The sequence below is a fragment of the Asterias rubens genome, chromosome 1 (assembly GCF_902459465.1).
Source record: "Asterias rubens chromosome 1, eAstRub1.3, whole genome shotgun sequence".
Lineage (NCBI taxonomy): Eukaryota > Metazoa > Echinodermata > Asteroidea > Forcipulatida > Asteriidae > Asterias > Asterias rubens.
The window spans coordinates 23,357,462-23,385,328 of NC_047062.1; the positions used below are offsets into that span (position 1 = coordinate 23,357,462).

The 27,867-nt window shown below is 37.7% G+C and overlaps 1 protein-coding gene across 2 annotated transcripts; it reads left to right on the forward strand.

Annotated features, from left to right (window-relative positions):
- Nucleotides 1–1,014: 1,014 nt before the first annotated feature.
- LOC117290106 (UTP--glucose-1-phosphate uridylyltransferase-like) lies at nt 1,015–27,514 on the forward strand. Of its 2 annotated transcripts, none has more exons than XM_033771372.1 (15): nt 1,015–1,235; nt 6,151–6,273; nt 8,369–8,476; nt 8,648–8,830; nt 15,252–15,385; nt 16,416–16,490; nt 17,247–17,380; nt 18,932–19,011; nt 20,896–20,964; nt 21,982–22,013; nt 22,180–22,276; nt 22,836–22,914; nt 23,368–23,531; nt 24,243–24,347; nt 24,951–27,514. In XM_033771372.1, the coding sequence occupies exons 1-15, from the start codon at nt 1,197–1,199 to the stop codon at nt 25,056–25,058; spliced, it is 1,530 nt and encodes a 509-aa protein (XP_033627263.1). In that variant the 5' UTR covers nt 1,015–1,196; the 3' UTR covers nt 25,059–27,514. The 2 variants fall into 2 exon arrangements, with proteins under 2 accessions (XP_033627263.1, XP_033627254.1); XM_033771363.1 differs by lacking the exon at nt 1,015–1,235 and adding an exon at nt 2,342–2,467.
- Nucleotides 27,515–27,867: the final 353 nt, after the last annotated feature.

A 27,867-nucleotide genomic window follows, 5' to 3' on the forward strand; every position in this document is an offset into this window, starting at 1 on the left:
GTGGAAGAGCTTTAAAACTGTCTTATAGCTTGTTAACAATGTTACGGTCAAATTTGAATTGTAAAAATTAAGCCATAATAATTTTTAACTGATTACCCCCCGAAAGAATTTGACTTGCTGTAAAGTTTCCAAAGCAACCAAGGTTGTGCTAGCCCGAGAATTTTCCCTGAAGTCAGTAATCAGTATTCTCATAAGACTTCTCTCATGTCTCCCATCAATTACAGCATGTGTCACATTTCACACTGTTTGATAATACAGTCTGGACGTGCAGCCAAATTTGTACACATGTTTCCTTGATGGCAAGACTAATGATTCGTAGTCTGGAGCCCTACTGATGGAGCACACAATCACTGTCCCACATTGTAGATTCCTTTAAGCATTTTATAGTACATTCTACCATAGAGGTCCTTGCTCTATGATTCTACAGTCTTGGAATGTGAATTTGCGATTGTTTTTCGATCGTCTTTTTTATTGTTCATGAATTAAGATGAATACCAGTAGATTCAGAGGTAGCTTTTGGCTACTTGTAAGCTTGCTTCTTCTGCATGGATTGTAACTTGTAATGTAGAAGATAACGCAGCACTTTGATTGCGGAGACACTAGTATTACTAGTCCCATTGGGCTATAAAATCATGATAAAAGTTACTCCCAAAAGCCAAAATTGACTTTACACCAGGGCAATGTACACTCACTGTACTTTAGAGTTCTTGTGTACACATTTACTTACCCTGGAAACAGGTGTGATTACTGCCTTGTAATTGTTATGACGGTATGTATTGGGATTATGCAGAGTGATACTACAGTACACAGTACAGGCAGCATGTTCAGTGGAGAGACTAGTGCATGATCTCTTCTTACCGTGCTCATTTGGGCTTAATAATAATCCACTGCCAACTTCCTCCCACTGCATGCTTGCTGTTCAATGAACACTTTTGAGAGTGAGGAGAGACACTTGTGTGATGATGTGGCGCTGTCGGTGCTGATGTGTCCACGTGTAGTACGTGTGTGTTTTGCCTGCTCTGACACTCGCCTCGCTATACAACAAGCTGTCAACCTAAGCTACACTGCATTGTGTTGAAACTGAGGAGCTTTTGTCTCTAGATGTGAAACAATTGAATGATTCTTATTGATTCATACACGTTGCATTTATGCATTGTTTGTGAAGTGAACAGTATTAAAACTCTGCTGAATACAAAATGCCTGTGATGAATGGATCAGATACTCATCCCTACCTGGTAAGTACTGAGTTAATGTACACCACCATTGGCAAATGCTTTCATTTCTTTTCAGTTAAAACAGGATTGTATGTGTTCACAGCATATCATCACTGAGAAAATGATGTAATTTCATAGGCATGTAATGGTTTGTACTTGTTTCATCATTCAAAACTTAAGTGGTGATTTATTTGAGTTGTTGTGTGGTTGTGCTGGTAGGAGGGTTGGTTAAATCTGGTTTTTGACTCATACACCGATGTGTGTTAGCACTGTATACTCAGTAGGGTCCTACTACTTGCCGTCAACTCGCCGTCAACTCACTTGCGCCGTCAACTCAGTACTTTCCCGAGTCCCATGCAAAAATGTCACAGGGATATTACTTGGGTGGGATTCAAACCCACGACCCTTGCAATTCTAGAGCATGGTTAAATATTGTAATTACCCTGCATGATGTATTTAAGTAACATTGAACCAGTACTAAATTCATAATTTGTCTCTTGTTTCAATGTTTGCTTCACTCGGATTATTGATGTGAACAAAACTGTAACTAAAACCTGTGCATAAACCACATCTTTCAGTGTATGTGTACATCTCCATGATTGAATCATGGGGGAAAGAAATTGAACTATTGTGAATTTCTGAAGAGGAACTACCCCTAAAAAAGTAGAGTAATGTAGAGTTGAATGAACTATTGGTGAACCTTGGTTGACCAGTCTGATTCCAATTCAAGCAATGTGAGACTTTAGAATGATAGGTGGCAGCAGAACAATTTCCAATATACTTCACGGACTGTTGCCCCGGTCTTGGCCATGAAAATGACCTTGTCTATGGTCCTGTGTAATACAAGCCTTCTACTATAAACATAACATAACAATTAAAATTTATGAGGGGCCATTCCGTAAAGATCATAATGCTCTAGAAAGCATGATATTAACATGGAAAAAGGTGAGTCTCTAGACGTTTTATGAAATAATTTTCAAAAACAGAGACGGGAAGTACGGTCTTGATGATGGTGCCAGCACTATTTTTAAAAAGATGTATGTCACTGTTCGTAAAAAGTTACTGGCAAACACGTGATTAGGGGGAATGACATTCAGACGTTTGTGAATCAATCTTTATTTATTGCAAGAAGTGGCAGACAGATTGGTTGTAATCAACCAGGGTGGGTAAAAATGCCGGTGTTTCACTTCGACAATGGCTGCTGCAAGCAGGAACAAGAAGAGGAAAATGCTTCCACCAATGGCGATACAAATGTAAAGTACTGTTTAATTTTTGCAGTTGACTTTTTGAGATTTTCACAGGCCTTTTCACGCATTTCTATTTTCTTTTGAATGGATGTGCCTAGTTGTCTCTCCTGAAGTGGCATTACTTGTTTTTCCATTGATGGAATTGAAGGAAAAATCACATTTGTCTTTGTAATTCCATTTGAATACAATGCCAGATTTGTTATCTGTTTGTTTTGCTGGTTTTGATTTGAACTAATTGTAAAAGGCAGTTAGGATTCATTTTTTTCTGAGTACCAAATAACATCCCAAAAGTTACAAAAAACTAGCATCAACGGGTCCAACCGACTCTGGAGCAGAACATGGCAGGAAATAGGAGCCAGCTCAATTTCAATCTGAAAAGCTCACTGATTATAAAGTTCTTAAAGTTCTTACCAGAACCAGTACCAATCCTCAGGAGACATTTTTCCGTCTGAAAAAATTCTGAAAAGATATGATTTGAAAATCACAAAAATCACTATTACTGGAAATGTTGTCCAAGCATTGGAAATGGCATCACAAAACACCAATAATAATAATGGAGTCTTATATAGCGCCGGTATCCGCCACAAAAGGCGCTCATGGCGCTCGCTCAAGATACAAAATAAACAGTTCAAAAGAAAGGAACAGAAAAAGTTTGTAGAGAGATGAGGTCATTGTTTAACTGCAAAGAGGTGGGTTTTGAGGACAGTTTTGAAAGAAGATGTTGTATTTGCAACACTAGTGCTTACAATGCATGTATGTTTACTGCCACAATGTTCAATTGAAAAATTTTCAAAAAACATTGACAATATAACGTCTTTTTTCTTTTTTTTCATTCAACATGACCACCTCATTTTCTTTTCTGGCTGAGTGTTGTGCTTCAATGATACTTTCCCCAATGGTTTTCTTTTCAGAAAATTCTGAAAATCAAAACTGTTATATCGCAATTTTAAACCCTGATAAAACCCCAAAAGCCCCCAAACTTCTTGTCCTGTAAGTTTTCCCGACAGTTCTTGAAAATTAGTGATTTGGTCAAGGATTATTTGCAATTGATTTTTTTAGCAGCATGCTTTTGTTGTTTTACTTTGTTGTTTTACTGTGTGAAATATTATATGCAAGAAAATCAGAGGCATGGCATGAATTCTCCCCTCCCCCCCCCCCCTAAATTTCACTTGACAATGCCCCTGAGGCCCACTCATGATCAAGCTGTGTTTATTTTAGGGGTGTAACCACAGTGAAATCCTCAGCTTGTAGTGCAGTCTCTCTCAATGTCTCTCTTCTCAGTGCAAAAAACCCCTTGAAATCTCCATAGTCAAACTCAGGTATTCATGGGGGGCAGTGCAGTGTGCCCCACCTGGGAAATACTCTTCCTGTTTACTGCTCAGATCAAACCAGGGAGTATTGTGTAGCTTAAAGACACTGGACACAATTGGTAATTATCAAAGACCAGTCTTCTCACTTGGTGTAACTCAACATATATGCACAAAATAACAAATTTGTGAAAATTTGAGCTCAATTGGTCGTCCAAGATAATAATGAAAGAAAAAAACAATCTTGTCACACGAAGGTGTGTGCTTTCAGATGCAAGTTGATTTCGAGACCTCATCTATTTCTGAGGTCTCGAAATCAAACTCATGGAAAATTACTTCTTTCTCGACTACTACTTTACTGCAGAGGGAGCCGTTTCTCACAATGTTTTATACTATCAACCTCTCCCCATTACTTGTTGCCAAGTAAGGTTTTATGCTAATAAATATTTTGAGTAATTACCAATAGTGTCCACTGCCTTTAAAGGTTCTGTATAAATTTTTGTTTTTTTGGATGTCAAATGTTTCAATCCTGTAATATAAATGTAGAATACAACGAAACTAACCTATGAAATTTTCGTTTCAAAAGGGTTGTGGCGTTTTTGAGATATCGGTGAAAAATCCTGACCGAATTTCCTCCCAGGAAGAAATGATCCCTGAAGGAATACACAATCTCTTATAAATTCAAATTTTGGGGGTCTGAACTTTTCAATAATCGTGCGCAGCTCTTCGAAGTTAAATGTCTCTCAAAATGCATAATCCAAAGCTGCTGGACTTCTTACCATGTAAGTTTTGATTGCCATTCATTTTCAGAGTCATTACCAAACACATACAGACCCTTTTTTAAGATGGGTAAAAGTATTGACTAGAATGAAAGGAATCTTTATAAAAATAGTGCCATAAACAGTAAAAACTTACGTAATGGATTGTCCTTGAGTTTTTGCAGGGGTTGAATTTATATACAGGTAATTATATATTTTTCCACTGTAGAATAAATTCTTGGTAAATTCCATGATTGACTTAAAAAAAAGACTGTTTTTATCAAGTGTGAATTTATTGATGCAGGGATTTGATAAAAGCCCTCCCCTTTGGCTCAGGCCTTTATCGCACGGCCACGACCCTGCCATGGCCTCCGTTGCCACTGGTCTTCGCCTTGGTGATTTTCTAATGGAAGTGCCCTTTGCAAAATGAAAATGGCCAAGTTGCCCTTTCAAAGATGAAACTCCAGGACCTGAAGCTTCAGCAGTTATGAATTCAAACCTGTTCCAATCTTCCAGAGAATGTAGAATGTAGTGTCAAAGTGTGGAAAATGGCCTTTGAAAACCCATCTTTTTCTTTTAAAATTTATTTGCCACTATCACTTCTTCGGTAACTTACAGCCATGTAATTTGCAGGTGCTTTCCCCAGAATGAAGCCTAATACTCATCTGTAGACAGCTAGGCACACCCCTGCTTTTTATTCTTTGGACTTCTTTTTATTCTGTGAACTGATCATTTAAGTATTGCACAGCTGTTTTAATTGCTCATTTAAAATATGTACTGGATTTTGTACTCATAACATGTGTAGGTTTTTAATATAAAACTTTGCCAAAGTTTCTGTACGTGACCATCCTGCAGTCTGTGAAGACAATTGGATTTCCTGCAGTCGCCGGCTGCTGCAGTCTCAGCTGCTAAATTTACTGGATGAGCAATAAAGACACTTCTGTCAATGCCTATAGACTTAAGTATATTTAATCCATCTGTTATCCTGTCTCTAGACAAAGTATTAAAATGCTTTTGAAAACCAATCAACAAGTGTGTTTCTCCATGCTAGATCCACCCCATGAACAGTCCTTGTTGTATTGTGACACTTTTCTCAACAATTAAGATTGATGCACAGTTAAGATGAATCTTAGCTCTTAGTAAAATTGGACCCCGAGGCCCTTTCACAGAGCTGCTTTTAAGCAGAGAAAATTGCTTTTTGACTGGTTATCCTATTCTGGAAATCAAAATTGTTTTGTGTTTAGTTACTTTTTGTGTTTGAGAGTTGCTTTAAAAAGCAAAAAAATAAGCTAAGCAAAATAACATTATGCTTGTACGAGAAAATGATTACCAATCAAAATACCATGTCACATGTAAAATTTGTGACTGGTATCCTGCTTATTATTGCTAAACAGGGATTTTTAAGCAGCTCTGTGAAATTGGGCCCTGGTCTGTCAGTCAGTCGATGACGGAGAAGGAGGACTGTGGACATTTTATTTTCCCTTCTACAATTTACAGCAAATGTCAACATTTTACTTCCAAATTTTGCCTAAGAGACCTCGGCAATACACAAAAACTGTGTTCCAAACTCCAACAATATTCAGTTCTCTCAATAAATTCCATTGTTGTTTATTTTTATTTACAGGGCGGTATGAGACGAAGCAACAGCCAGATCGCCTTCCACACACAGGGCAGGAAAGATGCCCAGCGAGCCGTCTGGCAAGAGGTGGACAAACTTGTCGAGATCGCCCCAGCATCTCAGAAAGAGGTCAGTGCAATATTTTTTTATTCTTTTAGTGTGTTGTGGCTGAGCGGTCCAGGTCACCAGACCCAAGCTCTGGTGTTGTCATCAGCAGAAGTGTGGGTTTTGAGTCCCGGCCATAACACTTGTGACTTTTAGCAAGGCACTTAAAATAACCATAATTGCTTCATAAAAAGTTGGGAAGGTAGTGCATTCTGTCCACCAACCAGGCTCCTATATTGGATACATACCCATGCCTACATCCTTACGGACTGTGAAGGTGTACCCTGTTTCAGGCCCAGGAGTAGGTGGAAACGGAAACGTGCGGCACGTTTCCACCTACTCCTGGGCCTGAAACAGGGTACGAAAGTTCAGTGTAGCCCTCACCTTGAAGTGGCCGAAGTAAGGTGATCTCTCCTGAAACAAAGAAGCCTCATTTCAACTCCCTAACTATAAAAAAATGTCAAGCTATTTTATAGCTTTACCTAAACAAATAATGGGGATATTGAAACGTGTATACGTACCCGCAAGTCAATAATAATAATAATAAAAGGGTATTTGTGTAATGCCTTATGCCAGGCCTCAAGGCGCTTAACATGAAACAAAACAACATTATTGTAAAAAGCAATATATATAGAAACAACAGTTTAGAAGCCACAAAGTCCAAGGAATACCAGTACATTTATATTGGTTTGTGCATACAATACAATACATATAAACCAATGTTTGTACAAGATTTCGAGATGGGCTAATGCCAGCTTGGTGTTTGTATCCCCTTGATGGAAAGATCTTCTAAACAAACAAACAAACAAACAAACAAACACACAAATACGCAAATAGCTCTATGGAGCTGGAAAATGTCTTTATGGAGCTTGTAAATAGGTGTATGGAGCTAGGTGTATGGAGCGAGTTGAAAGCCGGAATGTTCCATTCCATCTTTCAACTCATGAACATATTCGCACCATTGCACTCATAAACATTCACTATGTGTATACTATACAGCTACTAAATAGCTCTGTGGCTGGTAAAAAGCTATATGGAGCTACATGAAGTTAATAGCCCTTTGGAGCTGGTTAGTACATAGCTCTACAGCTACTAAATAGCTGTATGTAGCTGGTAAAAGGCTATATGGAGTTACGTGTAGCTTTGGAGCTAGAAAATGGCTACACGGAGCTGGTAAAAAGCTCTTTGGACTGGAGCTAGTAAATAGCTCTATGGAGCTTGTAAATAAGTCTTAGGAGGTAGTACATAGCTCTACAGCTACTAAATAGCTGTATGTAGCTGGTAAAAGGCTTAATGGAGTTACGTGTAGCTTTGGAGCTAGAAAATGGCTACACGGAGCTGGTAAAAAGCTCTTTGGACTGGAGCTAGTAAATAGCTCTATGGAGCTTGTAAATAAGTCTAAGGAGGTAGTACATAGCTCTACAGTTACTAAATAGCTGTATGTAGCTGGTAAAAGGCTACGTGTAGTTAATAGCTTTGGAGCTAGAAAATGGCTACACGGAGCTGGTAAAAAGCTCTTTGGACTGGAGCTAGTAAATAGCTCTATGGAGCTTGTAAATAAGTCTAAGGAGGTAGTACATAGCTCTACAGTTACTAAATAGCTGTATGTAGCTGGTAAAAGGCTACATGTAGTTAATAGCTTTGGAGCTAGAAAATGGCTACACGGAGCTGGTAAAAAGCTCTTTGGACTGGAGCTAGTAAATAGCTCTATGGAGCTTGTAAATAAGTCTAAGGAGGTAGTACATAGCTCTACAGCTAATAAATAGCTGTATGTAGCTGGTAAAAGGCTACGTGTAGTTAATAGCTTTGGAGCTAGAAAATGTGCCCTACATTGAGCTGGTAAAAAGCTGTATGGAGCTAGTAATAAGCTCTTTGGAGCATATAGTAAATGAGTCCAAGGAGGTAGTATTAGTTCAATTCAGCTACCGAGTAGCTCTTTGGAGCTGGTATGGCTCTATGGAGCTACTGAATAACTCTACGGAAGTAGTAAAAAGCTATGGAGCTAGTAAACAGCCATATGGAGGTTGCATGTAGTAAAAAGCTGTATGGAGCCATGTAGTAAATAACTCTATGGAAGTAGTTCAGGTTTTTTGTGTAACAATATGTCTTTTGCCTTCAGGCCTTTGCGAAGGAGTTCTCAGGATTTAAAGATCTGTTCTGGCGTTTTCTTGAGGAGACTGGGCCATCCGTTCGCTGGGAGGATATACAACCATTATCCAAGGATGCTGTGAGTATAACATTGTATGAAGTTAATCTACGGTTAATGTAAGTTTTTTGTAAATTGTGAGAAGTTGCCAGGAGCGTTTGGCCAAAGCTCAGTTTTAGAATTATGCAGTTGAATTTCCTGTAGTTTTATTAAAGTAATGCGGGCATTTCGTTAATCAATTGATGATCACAGGTTATCCCATACTCTTCACTGGACGAGTATAGTCAGGAGGCTACCAGGGAACTACTAGATAAACTTGTAGTGGTTAAGCTGAATGGGGGTCTGGGTACCAGTATGGGCTGCACCGGGCCAAAGAGCGTCATCAGTGTCCGCAACGATGTCACCTTTCTGGATCTTGCTGTGCAGCAAATTGAGGTACTGTATGGATGAGATGATCATAATTATTAACAAGAGTGCATACAATCACCGTGGTCCAGCGGCCAGACTTGATCATAATTATTAACAAGAGTGCATACAATCACCGTGGTCCAGCGGCCAGACTTGATCATAATTATTAACAAGAGTGCATACAATCACCGTGGTCCAGCGGCCAGACTTGATCATAATTATTAACAAGAGTGCATACAATCACCGTGGTCCAGCGGCCAGACTTGTGGGTTTGAATCCGCTAAGCTTGTCAGCTGATTTCACAATGACTAGAAATAAGTATTGTCATCTAGTTAACTGAATCACAAATTTTTGATTGTTGCAATTCATAATAATAGACGTTAAACAATGTTTGTATTGAGAGAGATTGGCTGTTGTCAACTTAGCATTTAAAATCCCCTTGTGGGAGTTAACCAAGTTCCCTTGATGGGAAGATCATCTAAACAAACAAACATTGAAATTTGTATTTGTCAAGGAGCTCTGTGTAGAGTGTTGGGTGTGGTAAAGTCTACCAAGTCTACAAAATCTTAATGTTTGAACCTGAAGGGACTCCATTCATCAAAATTATCTTTGCAAATATTTGCGATATTACTTTTGACATCACAAATATTTGGCCACTATCTCGGCAGATTGTCTATTGTAAAGTTTCTGGACATTAATGTTGTATATTTTCATAGTTCATAATTAACTAGATATAGTGTTTGTAGAAACAAACACTAGGTGTTCGGCTATTGTTGGGTCACTGTTTGAATCAATGAAAGAAAGTGTTGTTGATAGCTCGTCAAATTGCAAAGAAATCAAAACCAAACAGTTTTCTTGATGTGTAATAATTTTATGGTAAAGCATCAAAAAGTGTACATTTCAACCTAAAAGCCTTTAAATGCCCTTTCAAAGCATTTTACGTGCACTTCCGGTGTAAAAAGGTCAAAAGGTCAAGATAAGGTCACCAACATACCCATTTTTGTGAAGTACGTGAGGCCCTTTCATATGATGTATAGATTGTCAAAATAGCTTTTATGGTCGAGGAAATGTGAACTGATGAATAATGACGACTGGAGAAGAGACTAACTAACCGGAAAGGAAATGTTTGTTGAAAACGCCTTGAAAACAGACTACGTACGTAAAGCCCTTTCATATGATGTAGATTGTCAAAATAGCTTTTGTGGTTGGAGCCTTATGCATAATGACGACTGAAGAAGAGACTAACTAACCGGAAAATAAATGTTAGTTGAAAACGCCTTGAAAATAGACTAAAAACGAAGCTATTTATAGGAGAAGAAAAAAAAAAAATTAAATAGATATAGTGTTTGTAGAAACAAACACTAGGTGTTCGGCTATTGTTGGGTCAGTGTTTGAATAAATGAAACAAGTATTGTTAATAGCTCGTCAAATTACAAAGAAATCAAAACCAAACAGTTTTCTCGATGTGTAATAATTTTATAAAAAAAAGCATCAAAAAGTGTACATTTCAACCTAAAAGCCTTTAAATACTGCCTTTTCAAAGCATTTTACAGGCTCTTCCAGTTTAAAAAGGTCAAAAAGTCAAGAGAAGTTCACCAACATACCCATTTTTGTGGAATACGTGAGGCCCTTTCATATGATTCTAGCAATTTTCCAGGCCTTGTACAATAAAGTAAGCATTGAGAAGTGGTACGGTCCGTGCTTATCCCAGACGCTTCCAAAAAGTATGGGAAACGTTGGGCACATTTCCGAGCCGATGCCAAAAGATGAAAAATGATGGGTACAGATCAAAGCCGTTTTCATGCAGTGGTGCACAATTCAGGCCGTTTCGAGACTCCTTAACTTTTGAATTCGGTCGGTGTAATTACGCTTGTCGAAATGATCTTTGAACAAAATGTCAGGAAACGTAAGGAATAAAGAAATAGCTTAGCTCTTGGCCAATATCGTAAGAATTTGTTTTTACTAAACGCCTGACCTGACATTTAATGTATTCATGCTAAAAAAAATTAATGAAAATTATAATTAGGTCTCCGTTCTACAAACTAGAGTTAATTCGAATTTCATCTTGCACTGCTGTTTGGCATAATTATTCCACTTACTGCAAGTACTGATTTGTACTTTTCAGATTGATGTAATTGCGCAGATAATATTATTAAAATGTTCACCTTAGTTTGTATTTATAAATTACTCATGTTTGGAGCATTGTTAAGGTTCCAACAGCCGGTGTGGACGTTTTTTTATTGTCATTTATGAGCTAGCAACTATTAGCTCCCCACTTAACTGTTTACATCTGTTTTCATAAATATACAAGTCATTAAAACAAATATTAAGTTTTTATTGATGACTTGTGTATTTATGAAAACAGATGTAAACAGTTAAACGGGGAGCTAATATTATTTGTAATGTCAAAAGTTGCACTAATAGTTGCTAGCTCATAAATGACAATAAAAAACGCCCACACCGGCTGTTGGAACCCTTGATAATGCTCCAAACACGAATAATTAACAAATACAAACTAGGTGAAAATTTTAGCATGTGAACTTTTAGTGCACCCCAGTTAAAATCTAGGGACGAAGGCTTGAATCGTGTGGATTGATTGTTCAGACCCTACGTGATTGTTTGGGGTTTCCCTCTATAATGGTTGCCTACCACATCTAAAACTGACATTTCTTAACCACTACACGAGTATCTCCAGGTATATGGCTCTTTCGAAAAAGATGTATAAAGAAAAACTTTCCATGTAGTGGTTGTATATTTACAAACACTTGTTCGGTGTACATATCTATTTTTTTTAAATCAAAACTTAAACCCTTTAATCCTAACACAATGTGTTTTATAAAATTGGTGGGATTTGATCCTACAAGGTTTGCACTGCTGGAGCAGATCTCTTACCGCTGCTAGAGCAGGGCCCAACTTCATAGAGCTGCTTAACGGTCGATTTTGTGCTTACTGGGCGCACCTAGCAAATTGTTCATTTCATAGCCTTGCTTAAGACAAGTCAAAAGGTCAAGAGAAGGTCACCAACATCTCCATTTTTATGAAGTACGTAAAGCTCTTTCGTATGATGTAAAGATTGACAAAATAGCTTTTGTGGTTGAGGAAATATGAACTTATTAAATACTGACGACTGTGGAAGAGACTAACTTATTAAAAGAGGGAAATGTATTTATGAAAACGCCTTGAACGCGACTATACACAAGCATTAATGTGTACATTTCAGCCTAAAAGCCATTAGTTAACGCCTTTTTCAAAGCATTCAAAGCATTCTAAAGGCACTACATACGTACGTAAAGTCCTTTCATATGATGTAGATTGTCAAAATAGCTTTTGTGGAGAACTGGAGAAGAGACTAACTAACCGGAAAGGAAATGTTTGTTGAAAACGCCTTGAAAACAGACTACGTACGTAAAGCCCTTTCATTTGATGTAGATTGTCAAAATAGCTTTTGTGGTTGAGGGCATAAGCATAGGAACTTATGCATAATGACAACTGGAGAAGAGACTAACTAACCGGAGGAGAAATGTTTGTTGAAAACGACTTGAAAACAGACTAAAAACGAAGCTAATAGGAGAAGAAAAAATAAAATAAAAAAATAAATAATACAAAATTTGGTCGCCAATTGGTCTCCCATCAAAGTACTGACCAAGCCCGATTTTGCTTAACTTCAGTGATCGGACGGGAACCGGTCATATCAACGCAGTACGGTCGTAGATAATATACAATAAATTCGATTTGAACCAGAAGACAAGGTCAAAAAGTTAAACGCCTTGAACGAAGACTATTCTACATGAAGCTTTTTCGCGCTCTATGGATGATCACTGGAGCGTGACTCTCCCGCACAGCTAATACACTACACGTTGTGTGTATGCCTAAGTGTAATGTTTATGCACATACCAACGGGGGATTTACGTTGTTTTTCAGACGTGAATTTCGAATTTTTCAACCTCTCTTTTGAGCCGGAAGACAAAATCAAAATGTGGTCATGTCTGTGAGGCGTTTACGGAGTTTTTAATGCCCTTTCTGATGATGTATTGATTGTAAAAATCCGTCATGTAGATCAAAAGTTATGATTTTTTGAAATAATAAACTTTGAATTAGTGTATCCTGCAACTGATGACGTCATCGTGACGTAAGAACTTTTGCATCATCTACTGGTTATTGTCTACCTGTGTGCAAAGTTTCAACTTAATGCAAGCTTCGCATCTATGCTTTTTCTTGCGGACAATCGACAGCGAGAAGAATAAGAAAAAACCCCCCCCCCAAAAAAAAAAAAAAAAAACGAACAAAATCAATGAGTTGTTCGGGCTGTTGCCCGAACACCTAAAAAAAACGAACAAAAACAATGAGTTGTTCGGGCTGTTGCCCGAACACCTAAGAAGTAAAAAAAAAGTGTTTGTTTCCGAGACCTTCTTTCTATTCCAAAAACTCAGTGCAGACTTGGGTTCAAACATTTTGAAGATTTTTGAAGATGCACATCATGTAGGTTTGCTAGTCCTTACCTTGGGTAATTTTTCTCCTTCCTCCATGACGGTATGTGAATATGAATATTTATGGCCGAGGATCTTAAACCTAATATATATATATATATGTCAAGAGTACACAACCTGCTTGGGTGCAGCTGTTTGCTTTCGGTGATTATTGCAGTCAGTCATACAATTGGACAAATACTTAGCATGGACTCAAGGAATAAAGCTCAATGAACACTGAGATTACTGCAGACATTGGTACAAAAGCACCATCATCTTTAAGGATTACAGAATGCATTCGTGTACACCTGTGAAAGGAATTACAACAGAACTGTAAACATACATACCTATAGTTTATCTCAGGAACAAATATTTGTCAACTTTCTCTCTATGTTTAGACATTCCTCTCTTGGTCACCATGGCCCACCCCTTCAACTCAAAAGACTGGAATAGAAAATGACCCAGCCCAATTCACAAAACTGAAATCGAAATGCCTTTCCCTAACTAAGGCCATATGAAACAAAATACCAGTTGATCGGTCGGATTTTTTCAAGAAGAGGAGGATGAGGGCCTTTATCTATTTGTTGCATGAGGATCCGGGTTAACAGGATTGAATTACACTAGTAAAATTATTTGCTGGTAGGAATGAAACAGAAGGTTACACATGGTTAAAAAAAAAAAATTCTCAAAAAATCGATAATAAAAAATAGTTAAAGAAAAGGATGCGGCCCCCAAACAAGGATGCGGGCGGGGACGATCAACTGGTATTTTTTTTTTATTTGGCCTAAAACAACTGACATAGGAAAAGCCAACCTCAATTCACAAAACCGCATAGAAAAAAAATCTCACCTCAATCTACAAAGGGGAAATAGAAGAAAACCCCACCTCAGATCACAACTGAGTTATAAATACCTCCCAAAGCTTTAAAACTGAAGAAAAGAATGCCCCACCCTAATTCACATAACTTCTTTAGCAAATGCCCAACCTCAATTCACATAACTTCTTTAGCAAATGCCTCACCTCAATTCACATAACTTCTTTAGCAAATGCCCCACCTCAACTCACATAACTTCTTTAGCAAATGTCTCACCTCAATTCACATAACTTCTTTAGAAAATGCCCCACCCTAATTCACATAACTTATTTAGCAAATGCCCCACCCTAATTCACAAATTTCTTTAGCAAATGACCCACCCTAATTCACATAACTTCTTTAGCAAATGACCCACCCTAATTCACATAATTTCTTTAGCAAATGCCACACCCTAATTCACATAACTTCTTTAGCAAATGCCCCACTCTAATTCACATAACTTCTTTAGCAAATGCCCCACCCTAATTCACATAACTTCTTTAGCAAATGCCCCACCCTAATTCACATAATTACTTTAGCAAATGACCCACCCCAGTTCACATAACTTCTTTAGCAAATGCCCAACCCTAATTCACATAACTTCTTTAGCAAATGCCCAACCCTAATTCACATAACTTCTTTAGCAAATGCCCCACCCTAATTCACATAACTTCTTTAGCAAATGCCCAACCCTAATTCACATAACTTCTTTAGCAAATGCCCCACCCTAATTCACATAACTTCTTTAGCAAATGCCCCACCCTAATTCACATAACTTCTTTAGCAAATGCCCAACCCTAATTCACATAACTTCTTTAGCAAATGCCCCACCTCAATTCACAAAACTTAAATAGAACATGCCCCTCCTCAACTCAAAAAACTGAAATGGAAAAGCCCCAACTAACATTAAATTTTAACATCTGCTCTTCCCACCCCAACTTTCTATTGAAAGGGAAAAAGAAGAGAGACAAATCTTTAAAAAAATGAAATGCAAAGAAAAACATGCTACATATATAATTTGCCAAAATGTAAAGTGACCAACGCAAAACTAAATTAATCCTAAAGCCAACTTACATGTGACAAGGGTTTGTAAAATTGATTAATTCTCTGTTGTTGTAAATCTATGCAGCATTTGAATAAAACATACGGCAGCGACGTTCCCCTAGTACTGATGAACTCCTTCAATACAGACGAAGACACTAAGACCGTGCTCAGACGATATACTTCATGTCAAGTTAACATCCATACATTCATGCAGCAGAGGTGAGTTTCATTCTTGCACCAATCGTGCTCCAAGGGTTATGGGTTCGAATCCTACCAAGCTAACTGCTGATTTTACAATGGCTAGAATAAGTATTGTCGTCTAGTTTATACTGATTTGTGCAACTCATAATCAAAGATGTTAATTTTATGTTTGTATAAGAGAGATTGGCTGATGGCAACTTGGTGTTATATCCCCTTGTGGGGGTTTTTCGAGTTCCCTTGATTGGACGATCATACAAACAAACAAACAAACAAACAAACAAACAAACAAACAAACACCATCATCTTTAAGGATTACAGAATGCATTCGTGTACACCTGTGAAAGGAATTACAACAGAACTGTAAACATACATACCTATAGTTTATCTCAGGAACAAATATTTGTCAACTTTCTCTCTATGTTTAGACATTCCTCTCTTGGTCACCATGCCCCACCCCTTCAACTCAAAAGACTGGAATAGAAAATGCCCCAGCCCAATTCACAAAACTGAAATCGAAATGCCTTTCCCTAACTAAGGCCATATGAAACAAAATACCAGTTGATCGGTCGGATTTTTTCAAGAAGAGGAGGATGAGGGCCTTTATCTGTTTGTTGCATGAGGACCCGGGTTAACGGGATTGAATTACACTAGTAAAAATATTTGCTGGTAGGAATGAAACAGAAGGTTACACATGGTTATAAAAAAAAAAAATTCTAAAAAAATTGATAATAAAAAATAGTTAAAGAAAAGGATGCGGCCCCCAAACAAGGTGGTTGTGTTTTTGAGGTATCGCTAGCTGTGTCCACATTGTTGCCATAAAAACTTATTCTTTTTTCTATTACCATATTTTTTCAAAGTGAAATGTTTCTCAAAACGCTTTAATACTATCGAAAGCTGCTGTAGGCTTCTGACCAAAGGTTTTTTTATTGCCATTCATTTTTAAAGTGATTACCTAATGTACTCCTTCCCTTTATTTAAGAAAGACTTTGCTCGAGACCGAACAAATGGTCTTACTTGATTAAATTTGAACGTAACTTGTTTTTTGCAGATTTCCTCGCATTAATAAAGAAACACTGCTACCGACTGCCAAGAGCTGTGACATGACTGGACCCAATATGGAGCAGTAAGTACATGAACAAATCCCAGTCCTACCAGCACTAAACATAAGTAAACATGTACCGCCCATGGGAATCGTGTCTGTATTGTGTTTGGAATTTTATGATATGTTTGCTCATAAAAAGCCACGCTGGGTCATGGGTTATGAATATATCAAATAAGTAATGCTGCAATGACAAGAGATAAGACATATTTATTTGTATTTTCAAGGTTCAACTTTGGTTTTTTGTTTTCAAAAAGTGTTCATTGTGTACCGCAAACTTATCTACAATCTCAGCAAAAATGTTTGGGTAATAAACATACCCTCCCCCATTTCACCCCGCTCAATGCTGTGTACCCCAGCTATGAGCACAGACCGTGCATTGAGAGCCATCATAGAACAGAGGCTGGGACCCAACCAAATTGATGCACTTTATTGAAATTATCATCCTTTACAAACCTTATGAAGTATCATCTGATCGTCCACACATTCTCAAAAATGTATCCTTATGGATTGTTATTTTGTTCTTTCCTTTGTCCCTGCACCGAACGGTTTCACATAAACTTTGTACACATATTTTCTTGTGGAGCACCTCGGTCTTTCGAAATCCCCTACGGAGTAATTTTCTTGTTTTATCCTTGGTTTCGAAGAGGTCAAAAAAATGAGCACACCACAACTAATAGAGGGTGTTTTAACATTGGTGTCTTTGCAAATCACTCTAGATTACACTTCCACCATGCAAAGTTTTCAAACCTCACTTATTTGTGTATTGTTCTTCCACAGTTGGTACCCTCCAGGCCACGGTGATGTGTACCAGTCGTTCTATAACTCTGGGCTGCTAGATGCCTTTGTCAGGCAAGGCAAAGAGTTCATGTTCATCTCCAACATTGATAACCTGGGTGCTACAGTTGATCTGAGTATCCTTTTTCTAAAAATCTCATTTTGTGTTGAAGAATTTACTAAAGCGGGACATGAACCACTGTTATCCGGATTCATGTGTCAACGCTCTACCAACTAAGCTATCCAACCCTATGTTGGCAGTCTCCCTATTTTGTCAATATTTTAAAGGCACTGGGGTCGATTTCACAAAGAGTTAGGACTAGTCCTAACTTAGGACTAGTCCTAGGAGATATACAAATTGCATGGATAGTCCTAAGTTAGGACGAGTAACTGGTCCTAACTCAAGATAAGACTAGTCCTTACTCTTTGTGAAATCCACCCCTGGACATGTTTGGGTATTGTCAAAGACCAGTTTTCTCACTTGGTGTATCCCAACAAATGCATAAAATAACAAACCTGTGAAAGTTTGGGCTCAATTTGTCTTCGATTTTGCAAGAGAATAATGACAGAAAAACCACCCTTGTTGCAAAAAATGTGTGGCATTTATTAGGCATCTGAGTGAGAAACTACCTCTTTTTTAAAAACTATGTTACTTCAGAGGAAACCGATGCTCACAATTTTTTTATAGTATTAACAGCTCTTCATTGCTCAGTACCAAGTCAGTTTTTATGCTAACAATTATTTTGAGGTATTACCAATATTGTCCAGTGCTTTGTATTGGAATTTTGCAGAGGGCACCACAGTAAAAGCAGAGAGCACCATGACAATTGCTATTGGTGCTGTGGGTTATTTCAAGGCCTAGTGTTAAGCCATGAAACAACACAAGTCGGTTAATGTAAAAGCCAAACATAATGAACAATCAAGTTGAGATCTTTCAGTAAAGCGAGAAGGCAGCTGCCATTTTTTAATTACAAACTATCTCATCCCCTTTTGAACAATACAAAACACATGTTACCTGTCAGTGAGCAATTATGTTGTTTGTGTAACTTGTGTGTACCAAATGAAGGTAACGGCTTTTGTAAACATGAGCCTAGCTGAAGACAAGCAATGGATTATCCCCTTTTCCTTTCATTATGGTTTTTGTTTCAAACTAAATGGAACTCTCCAGTTGTTTTGGCCTTAGAGCCTGCACCATGTCCAAAATAAATCTACTAAATTGTATCTCAACCCCCAATACCCATATATTTGGATAAAATTACATGCCATAGTCCCTAAATTTGTGGCGTTGGGGTAAGGAAAAACATCAGATGGATTTGGGGGTTTACAACGGTGGCGCCAGACTCAACAGGACAGCCGAACATAAGATTTCCAAGTTTCCATAATGTTTACTGCAGGCAGGTTAAAATATGTTTGTCAGACAAAGGTTCGCTTCCTTATGAAATTATTGTTATCATAAGTTATACAAAATTATGATAAAATTATCTAAGTGGGTGTGTGTAAAACCAAAATTCAACCTATTTTGGGAGGGGGAGGGCGATTTGAAGACCTCTGGAAAAAAATTCAATGTTTTGAGGGGAAATGGACACCTGTGTTTTTTCCCTGTTGGAGTTTCACTTCTAAAATTGTGAAAGACTTATTTAAGTGATAGTTCTGATACAATAGTTCTTTCCTTAGTACTAGCTAACCAGAAATTATCAACCTGCTAATGCAGCAGAAGAATAGAGAATTTGTGATGGAAGTAACAGACAAGACGAGAGCAGATATAAAGGTAAGGTTTGAACTAGTCTAGGTTCAAATCTCACAGGACTCTGGAAAGGGTTTTACACACGTTGCTGTTATGGTGAAATCAAATATAATTTGTTATCCCTGTTGCAAATTTAACATCAGATAAAAAGTTTCCGTACCTGCTGCTTAATTAGAGGATTGGAACTGCCTCTAGCTACCAGGTAGTCTCAGTGGTCTAGTGGTAAGGCATCTGCCCTGGAGTGGGGAAGGGTGTGGGTTTGAATCCCACCGGAGTAAAATGCCTGTTTTTTTTTTTTTCACAGCACTCTGGGGGAAAACACTGAGTGCTTAGAGCCAGTATACACTTTCGGTAAACAGTATTGTCCAAGTCCCACACTTCGTGTATTACAACTTATATATATAATATTAAGCCTGTGAAAATTTAGGCTCAATCGTTCATCGGAGTCGGGAGAAAATAATGGGGAAAACCCACTCTTGTTTCCGCACGTTTCGCTGTGTCATGACATGTTTAAAAAAATCTGTAATTCTCGCTATCGAGAATTGATGTTGTTTTAATATTTTCTCAAAAAGTGAAGCATTTCATGGACTAATATTTCAGGAGAAGTCTTTCGATCTTACCTTCTGTAAACCCTGTAAATTATTTGTAAATCTGTGAACTTTTTTTTTATTTTCTGTACTGAAAGTGTATAAGGGCTTTAATACAACTAGGTGTTGGGCAAAACCAAATCATTGCTATTTGATCTGCTGTAGAATCTTGTGTTCTTAATTTCTGCCCTGAAAATCTTTCTTTTTAACTTGGACCTTGGTTGGTAAATCACCAGCTTTGTTTGATCAATTTAAACCTCTAGAGATAATTTGTGTTGATGTTTGTCTTCTGGTGAACCTTGTCCAGTTGTTGCAGTGAAGGGCAGTTTCTGGAATCCTAATTTGTTGTTAAGTGGTTCCATACGTTTACCATTTTAAAGTCATAGTGAAAGAAGTTTTTATTTACTTGTTAAAATAAAATTATAAACAATATTTTTTGGCGACCAGCCAACAAAAAAGCAGCAATCAACATTTTTGACTTTTTAGTTGTTATTCTGAGCTTTATAGAAACTTTGAACTTTGCTATTTGCATCGTATGATTTTATGTCATTTCTCAGAGTCCAGTGTCTAGAATTGGGTTGGTTTATTTACATGGCTTTAACGTCATGTCATATATAGTAGACATTATTGGTATCTGGGAGTAAATAATAAACACTGCCTTATCCTAACTCCAATTATCTCTTATCTCTCTGACCTACAAATTAGGGTGTATTTAACTTGGATGACATTTGTCAAACAATTTTTCAAGGCTGAAGTATTTTATTGGTTTATAAATAAGTTGTTGTACTTTGGTGAAGTGGGTGCAGGGACGGTAGTTGTTCAAACACTCTTAAAACTCAAAGCAGACAACAACAAAACGCATTCTGATTTAACATGTTAAAATTTGTATTTACAAGTGGAGTCTGAAGAATGTAACAATATTAGATTCCCAGCTAAAATTTAGTTTTCATTACAATCTTTGTTTTGTTTTTGTGACATTAATCCCCCCCCCCAAAAAAAAAAAAACCCACTACAAATATTTTTGAGAAAAACCTAGTTATGTTTTGCGAACTGTTTACCAACCAATAAGACTTTATGGCATAAATGCAAAAAAGTAGTTAATGGGCTAATGTTTCAACCTTAGCAGAGTCTTCCTAAAACGCTAAAATGCTCGGAGAAAGACTCTGCTACAGTCCACAGGCCATTAATTATTTTGTGTACAAATATTGTTTTCTTGGTCAGTTTCCTCTTTTGGGGTAACTACAAGTTGAATATCTGATTTGCAATTAAATAAAGATTTTCTAACATCGTGTTGTCTTTCCCTTTTCTTTTGCCATGACAGGGTGGTACTTTAATTCAGTATGAGAACAAGCTAAGGTTACTGGAGATTGCTCAGGTGCCAAAAGAACATGTAAGCTCTACCATAATCGTTCCTGGTTCAACGGCAGGATTTCTTTGATTTTGTTGGACTGAGTATTTTAACAGCCATCATGAATGTTCTACATAACATAATCATCTATTTTTTTGACTTAATTTAAGATATTGTTACTGGGTAGAACTGTACCAGACTGATCAAGCTTACAACGGGGCTGACCCTTAACACCCCAAATGCATTGGAACTCAACAGTTGGTAGTCCTTTTCACACTGAATCTCTAATCCCCTGGGAGGCCCCAGAGTTCTTTAACCCAACGATTACCCCAGTGCACTTTCACACTGTCCCCACCTGGGTCTCTAATCCACAGGGTTCTGGTTGCACGTTTCAAGAATACCTCGGGGGTTCACCGCTTACCTCTTCTCCAGAGCAGGGGTGGCTATTCTCCGGGGTATGCCCATTTGCCGGGGTATACCAGGGGTAAAGCGAGCCAAGTGTGAAAGGGCCGGCCAATTTTCCCCAGGGTTGCCCCCCTTGGAATAGAGTAGTATAAAGGGAGCTAGTTTGTCTTGAGTCAACAGGGGGCTTGGCTTGAGTCTGTTGGACTGAGTAGAGCAATGCCAATAGACCTTTATCACGGTGCAGCCATCTTGAATTTCTCTCATTGATATCAGTGTTACCAAACCGACGCTGGAAGAACAAAATAGTCTGGTTCCTATTTTCAAAATGATTTTTAGCATTCATTATATGTTCGATAAGAGGAACATGACCAAGGTGGAGGCAGTATGATAAAGGTCTATAATGGTCAAGTGTCTTGCTTTAGGGCACAAGTGTCAAGACTGGGACTCAAACCCACACTCTGTTGATATGAAACACCTGAGCTTGAATCCAAAGTTCTTATCCACTTGGTGGTATTAAACCTGGGTGATTTTCATTAACATTTGAATCCCCCCCTTAAATAAACTATGAGCGATTGGGCATTATTTACAGTTTTCACTGTTCATTAAAAAGATCAAGGAGGTGCAACTAATGATGTATTATTCTTTTCCTTGCAGGTCGACGAGTTCAAGTCTGTTTCCAAATTCAAGTAAGTATGTGTACTCGTAAGATGATGTTATAACAAAACATTTCCAATGACTCTATGTTGTCAAAGGTCTAAATCAGATTTGAAACGTGATACTTTTCTGTACTATCAGCTCCCGTATTATTGTAGTATATTATTCATTCATACATTGTATGTTGTGTCATTGTAGGATCTTTAACACGAATAACCTGTGGATTAAATTGTCGTCGATCAAGAGACTGGTAGAAGAGAGGTTACTGAACATGGAAGTCATTGTCAACAACAAGGTAAGCATGCATAGATTGTACATTCTACTAGTAATACAGGGGTGGATTTCACAGAGACTAAAGAGTTATCTAATCTAGTTACTCATCCTACTTTAGCACTAGCTTTTAGTTTTTAATTTTTTTTCATATATTTTTATAGGGAAGACCTAAAGTCTAACTGCCCTATATATAACTCACGGTATACTAGACGTTAAAGACACAAACCGTAAAAAAAAAGACGTAACTGTTCTGAGTGCGCATAGAGTGAGTATGACGACTTGTTATAAACAAGATCCAAACATTGAACATACTCGGCACGAAAGGAAAACAATAAAAAACTAGCTAGGACTAAAGTGAACCCCCTGGAATCTTATATAGCTCACGTGTCTACCTACAAGGGACTCAAGGCACTTGAACAAAGAGAACCATTTTTAAAGCAGGTTTTTTTTTATGTTTAAGTTGCCACCACAAGAAACAGCAAGTAACCCCTTCTGTGTGTAATAAGACACCATCCAGCATCAAGTGGTAAACAACGAGCTTATCCACTTATCTAATCCAATATTACTCTCTTTGTATACAGACTCTTGATAGTGGTTTGAATGTTATACAACTGGAGACGGCTGTCGGTGCAGCTATGAAGTTCTTTGATGGGGCCCTGGGTAAGTTGACTTTTGAAGTCTGTGTAAAACACAAAAAATTAATAACAAACCACTTGGGGGAACTGACTAAGAGCAGGATTTGAACCAAAGACCTCTAGATTAAAGTGCTGGTGATCTACCAACTGAGCTATCTAGCCCTATGCTGGTGATGGCCCTGTTTTAATGTTAATCCGGAGGTCGTTGGTTCAAGTCCTGCTCCAGTTAAATTGTCTTTGTTCAAACCCAAACCAAGAGTAGAAAGGTTAAAGAATGACATTGTGATCATAATTTTGGTTGTACCCATACACACCGATGTGTGTTAGCACTGTATACTCTGTACTTTATTAACGGGTGGGGTTCTAAACCCACTACCTTTGCAACTCTAGTGCAGTGTCTTACCAACATACCACTGAGATAGCCCGGTAGCTTGAGGCAGCTCATTTACATTTTGAATGTTATTCCTTTTTTTATCAGGCATCAACGTGCCAAGGAGACGTTTCCTTCCCGTCAAGAGGTCGTCAGATCTTCTACTGGTCATGTCAAACCTGTACTCTCTGAAAGCAGGCAGTCTAATCATGAGCCCCATGCGGCAGTTTGTTAGCACACCCATCATCAAGCTAGGAACGCACTTTGACAAGGTAAAGAATCAAAAGAATTAATTTTTAATCGCAATGTCTCAACAAACCGCTAGTTTGATATTGACAGCTCATCTTAAAGACACTGGACACTATTGGTAATTGTCAAAGCCCAGTCTTCTGACTTGGCGTATCTCAACATATGCATAAAATAACAAACCTGTGAAAATTTGAGCTCAATTGGTCGTCGAAGTTGCGAGATAATAATAAAAGAAAAAAACACCCTTGTCACACAAACTTGTGTGCTTTCAGATGCTTGATTACGAGACCTCAAATTCTAATTCTGAGGTCTCTAAATCAAATTCGTGGAAAATTACTTCTTTCTCGAAAATTGTTACTTCAGAGGGAGCCGTTTCTCACAATGTTGTATACTATCAACAGCTCCCAATAGGGTTTATCGCGAATAGCAAAATATCAAGAGAGGGCGCTGTTGAACCCACACAAAGGTATAGGCGTGGCGTGCGCGAGTCTTAGAAACTGCATAGAAACCGCCCCATATTCCTTCCCACAAAGCATTGCGGTTATGAATTGCGATAAACCTTTTTACTCGTTACCAAGTAAGGTTTTATGCTAATAATTATGATAAAATGAGTAATAACCAATTGTGTCCGAGCGGTGGGTTGTTGATATTTGGATAGCAGTTTTGGATCCTGTACAGAATTGTTTTTTCCTGAATTCTTTGATTGTTAAAATAGAAACTAATCTTGTTTGCAGGTGCGTAATTTCTTGAGGCGATTTGACGGCATCCCTGATATTCTAGAACTGGATCACCTGACTGTATCTGGTGACGTCACATTCGGCAAGGGAATTACCCTTAAGGTGTGTACGACTTGTTATTTTCATGAACGTCTATCAAAATCATTCTTAAAGGATGTGTGCCATACTGCATTGACCATTATGCCGTCTCAAAGTTGACTGATAAATCAACTTAAAATATACCTGTTGCAACCCCCCCTAAAGTTGGTAGATTGTTGAAAATTAACCCTTTTGTTTAGCTCAGTAGTCGATGGAGTGTTGAAATATTCAAGAATCCATCTCCAGCAATTGTAACTACCAAAATACAATATTTGAGTGTTGTAGGTTGACATTTGATGTCTTATAAATCATGCTTCTTAATGCTGCAAGTTATTTGGTTTCCACCATGGAGGACAGGTCTGCCTTCAGGGCCCAATTTCATAAAGCCTGTAAGCACAAAAACCTGCTAAGCACAGAATAGTATTGCTTGGCAGAATCAGGTCACCAGCCAAAATTTCATTAAGTTTGCATTGTTGTGGCTGGTGCCCGACTCAATTTTTGCTAAGTAAAGAAATTTGTCACGCAATATTTTCTGCTTTATAAAACAGCTTTATGAAACTGGGCCCTTGCCCTTTGGGTTGAGCGCAACTTTATACTATTTTCTGTTTTTGTCTTTCCTTTGTGCAGGGAACGGTTATCATCATCGCTAATCACGGTGATAGGATAGACATACCTCCAGGCGCCATATTAGAAAACAAAATTGTGTCTGGCAACCTGCGGATACTGGACCACTAGATGTGCAGTCGTTCTGTGTCATTAAATTGTCATCTAAGTGCAGGCCTGATGCTTCAGTCTTGAAATGGACAGGGCACCAGGGCGTTTTCTCTTTTGTAAAGGGCACCTCTATGAGGAAATTGTAAATTTGTATTAGAATGTTTCAAGGGGCACCAAGGCAATGACCAGGGGGCAATGGAGGTAATTGCTTCCGTTGCCCCCCTGAAGCAGCCTGGCCTGCATGTGCTAATAAAAGCAACCCATCTAATGTCGTTGGCTGCTGCATGTAATTTCATTCTGCCCTTGAATTACGATAAGCTATCACAGGTCGTCTTCTGTCATAAATTGCCGTCATGATAAATGCTGTTTAACGTCTGATGTGGTATGAAATATAATTTTGTCACCAACTGTCGCCAACTGTCACTTTGTGAGCTGCAGCAGAGTCAGCTGTCAGTGTCATTTGCCATTGAATTGTACCTTCTGAAAGTGCTTATTGGGTCGGCATCTGTATTATTTGCAAACAGTTGTCTTCATCTTTTGTTTAATGAACCATGGCAGTCATGAAAATAATCCACTTGTTGTGTGCCATAATGGTGAAATCCTTAAAATTATAATTTGCTGGAAAATTTCATTTCTGAAAAGTGTCAGAATCTTGTGTTGTTTTATTGTTATGTTTTATTCATTTAAAAAATAGAATCCAGCTTGGGGTTGGGGGATAGTGATGTGTTTGTTTTTACCTGAAGAAATTTTTGCAATAGAATGTTATTGCCAAAAGTGAGTTATTATGTATGGGTGCCTAACTTTAATGTTTTATAAGACTTGAAAGTGAATAAAGTCCCAAGTCTGTACTAAGAAAATTTGAGCCATTAAGGAAAGTTTTTTTTCAGGCAGCCGTTTACAGAATCATGCTTGAAGTAATTGGTTTTTTATTATATTATATCACTTCAAAAGGGAAGGTACATAAATTTTGGAACCGCATATATTTTAGTTTTTTTAATTGTGTTAAACTTGTCAGTTGGACAATACTAACTCTATTTCTCAGGGGGATTGCAACAATTTGTGAATCATTGAGACACAATTGTCATTTATGTACTGGGCCCAATTTCATAACGCTGCTTAGCGGGCGATTATGTGCTTACTGTGCGATTTTTTTTTTTATAGCGCTGCTAACCGTAAGCACACGAAAATGCATGCTAACCTTCCGGTGCTTACGACGCGAAAATAAATGACGACACAATGCAAATCATTCGTAATCGTGTAATATGGCCATCCAATTTTTCTGCTAACCCGTGACATATGCTTGCACCTTAGCACATTTTTCTGCTACAGTAAGCACGAAAATTTGCTTACTGTTAAGCAACACTATGAAATTGGGCCCTGGAGTCAGTTGAAAACATAATGTATATATGGCAGTTTTTGTTGTTTAATCATCAAAGAAGAATTTCAATACTCCACTCTGAAAAACTACAATCAACCAGACAACATTAACAAACACTTTTTAGGGTAATTGATGATGCGCCAACTGTTTACCAGTTGTGCGTTTGAATATTGTTTATTATTTTGTTTGTTGTTTGTTAAGATGATCTTCCTGTTAAGGGGACTCTGCAATCTCCCACAAGGGGAGATAAACAGTCAATTTCTTTCTCTCGTAAAATCAGCAGATAGCTTGTTGGATTCGAACCTACAACCTCGTGATTACAAGTCCTACGCTCTTAAACTTTTGACCATGGAGACAAAGTTTGAAATGTACGTCAGACAAAACATCAGCTGTGTGATTTCACTACACAAACCACAAAAGCTCACTCGAATGGAATAAATGAAAAGAACAAATTGTTGACGTGTTGCAGAAGGAATGTGTGTGAGCAACCAAAAAGTGTGATTTGGTTTATACTTTATAATGATGTTAAAAGATAAATTGGTACCAAAGGTTAGACATAAGAAATATTTTTATCATTTTCAAAATGACATTTGTACAACTTAAGAGAGTTTGGTTTGTGAGTGAAGTTAGCCGAAATAGTTGAAAATAATGAGATAGAATATGTTTTTGGCAGGCTTTGAAAGTAATAGATAAATGCTGCAAGTGTTGGTAGGAGTTTGATTGGTTATTTTTAACTGTAGCCCCTCTCAGCATTGGGGTATAAATGTACATGTACAAGTAAGCAATTAAATATTTCTTAAAGGGGAAGTACACACCATGTTACCTCTGTTTATAATTGTTTACAAAAAGAGCAACCTCATACTGATAATTGTTTTTGGGGTTTTTTTGTGTGTGTTTTTTTTTTATTTTTTTTTTTTTGGGGGGGGTTTAGGAGTATAATTATTGTGATTGTCGAGTTTTCTAAATGATACAAAAAAAAAAACTGACAATTTAATCAAATGAGGCGATGTATGTTTTCAAGAAAATGGCAGAGGTGTAAGAAGGGGAGGGGGGATTTTTCAGACACTACTTAACCTAACTTAATTTGACTCAGTGGTTTAGTAGTTTATATTATTACAAAGTTGTTGTTTTTAAAGACCCAGGAAAACACCCAATGCCAGTAAAAGGATTTCTTATCACCAGCATATTATTATATCTACTCATGGTGGAGTTGTAACTTTGTTGAACTAACCTTTCTTTGATTGTTTTTCTCAATGTCTCTTTTATGCTTCCATCTGACTAAATTATTTGACAAAACACTGAAGGGGTGTACCTTTTACTTTGAAATTTCTTGATTCAATCTTTTATTTTAAAAGATAAATTACATTCATGTTGTTAAACTATTATTTCTTTTCCCCAGAAATTATATGAACACTTATGTAGTTAAAGATGAAATGTATTAAATTATATTAT

What these genes read in the sequence shown, in the direction of transcription:
- LOC117290106 (XM_033771363.1), top strand. Translation starts at nt 2,387, where the DNA reads ATGCCGGTGTTTCACTTCGACAATGGCTGCTGCAAGCAGGAACAAGAA. An exon ending in CCACCAATGGCGATACAAAT is followed by an intron (nt 2,468 to 6,150) that starts GTAAAGTACTGT and finishes TTTTATTTACAG; the next exon opens with GGCGGTATGAGACGAAGCAA. An exon ending in GTTCTTTGATGGGGCCCTGG is followed by an intron (nt 22,915 to 23,367) that starts GTAAGTTGACTT and finishes TTTTTTTATCAG; the next exon opens with GCATCAACGTGCCAAGGAGA.